The sequence below is a fragment of the Apaloderma vittatum genome, unplaced genomic scaffold (assembly GCF_000703405.1).
Source record: "Apaloderma vittatum isolate BGI_N311 unplaced genomic scaffold, ASM70340v1 scaffold2696, whole genome shotgun sequence".
Taxonomy (NCBI): Eukaryota; Metazoa; Chordata; class Aves; order Trogoniformes; family Trogonidae; genus Apaloderma; species Apaloderma vittatum.
This window is the reverse complement of record NW_009722128.1, coordinates 62,997-64,465: the sequence shown is the minus strand read 5'-3', so window position 1 is coordinate 64,465 and position 1,469 is coordinate 62,997. Positions and strand designations below refer to the sequence as shown.

General features: G+C 41.3%; 1 protein-coding gene across 1 annotated transcript in view; it reads right to left on the bottom strand.

The window, feature by feature from the left end:
• Nucleotides 1-330: 330 nt before the first annotated feature.
• Nucleotides 331-1,469, bottom strand: part of LOC104275631 (ankyrin repeat domain-containing protein 1-like) — a 7,466-nt gene continuing 6,327 nt past the window's right edge. Inside the window, 2 exon segments of the mRNA XM_009871636.1 lie at nt 331-441; nt 1,399-1,469. The exon segment at nt 1,399-1,469 is cut by the window's right edge and continues 31 nt beyond it. Coding sequence (XP_009869938.1) covers nt 331-441; nt 1,399-1,469 — 182 coding nt within the window.

The window sequence follows — 1,469 nt, the reverse complement described above, 5'->3', positions numbered from 1 at the left end:
TTTACTTTGCTGGCAAAGATTGCATTAGGATGCAAAGCTCTGTAAAAAGAAAAGCTGCAATAATATTGATAATCATTAAAAATTACTTTTAAAATAAATAAATAATAAATAGTAATAAATAAAGCCATTTTATAACCAGTGGAATTTGAACACTCACTGCCTTTAAAAATAAGTTCTTTGCATGTTTGTTTTGCAGTTTGCAGGGAAGGTACCTCAATAATCCAGTCCCATAAATATTTTCAGTAAAAATACTATGTTCTGGGCTATTTTCCTCCAGGTTCATACAAAGCATTTGAAAGCAGCAATGATAGAGCAGCCTGGTTTCTCTCTTCAGAGCTTGCCTAGATGGACACTCTTGTAGGAATTGTCTTTCAGGCTGTTGAATATCTCTTTGGTGCCGTTCTGCCACTGAAGAACAAGATCCATAGGGGTTTTCCCTTGCTGCATCAAAAAAAAGCAGAGAAAGCGAGATTTAATTTCAGCTAGTGATCACAGAGTCCTCATTCTTCCCTAAATATTTGTGCAGTGCATCTGCCTGATGTGAGACCCTGCTGCACGCACAAGGCCGGGCTTACTCTTGCCTCCCTGAGCTCAGAGTCCTTTGGCTCTACAGCTCTGGTCTCACTCCTGGTCGGGCTCGTGATGAAATCTCCATGGGATTCAGTGGGTCTAAGCCTTGGTGGTAAACACTGTGCCCAGCAGAGCATGCAGGTATTTCTTTTGATCTAGTTTAAACTGATTAGAAATACTTTAGGATGAAACCTCAGTAAGACAATCTTCTGTTTAATTGAGAATTCAGGTAGGAGTTTATAGTGGTTTAATTAAGTTATGAACAACATCTAAATTAAACAGGAGCAAATTTTATGTGCAGACAAAGCATGAGAGAGCTGGGCCTGTGCCTTTCACTGTTTTCATACCCTGATAGGGATAATGGCAGGAGCAGACTTGCTTTGGAGGGCGTGGGCAGAGAGTAGGGAGTGCAAAGTGCTGCAGTGACTAGTTTCCTCATTGCCCCCTTAAGTTTTGATTGATTGCCACGCAAAGATATTGATTAGTATTGGTTCATCCTGCTGCTTGGTTTGGGAGAAAGGGTGTGTGATGTCTGTAAGGTGTGATGTTAAGTTGCAGCTGATGGGTTCTGGTTTTAGAAGAGGCACTGTTTTTTCCTCTTCTCCCTGGAAACTTGGGGAGGGTCTTCTCCCTGACACCCCCACCTAGATATACTTTCCCTGTGTCAGCTCTGCTTTCAGTAACTCTGAAGTGATCTAATTCAGTCTGTTTGCAATAGTCTCTCCCAGTCCTGAAACCTATGGAACTGCTCTGAAGGGAAACTTGTTTCAAGGCATTTCGAGTTACTGATTTTTTTATTTTATTTTTTTTTATTTTGCCATTACTTACGCAGTTCTTTATGGTTAGATCCGCTCCATACAGAATCAGAAGCCTGACCCTTTTGTAGCGGGTCAGCCTCC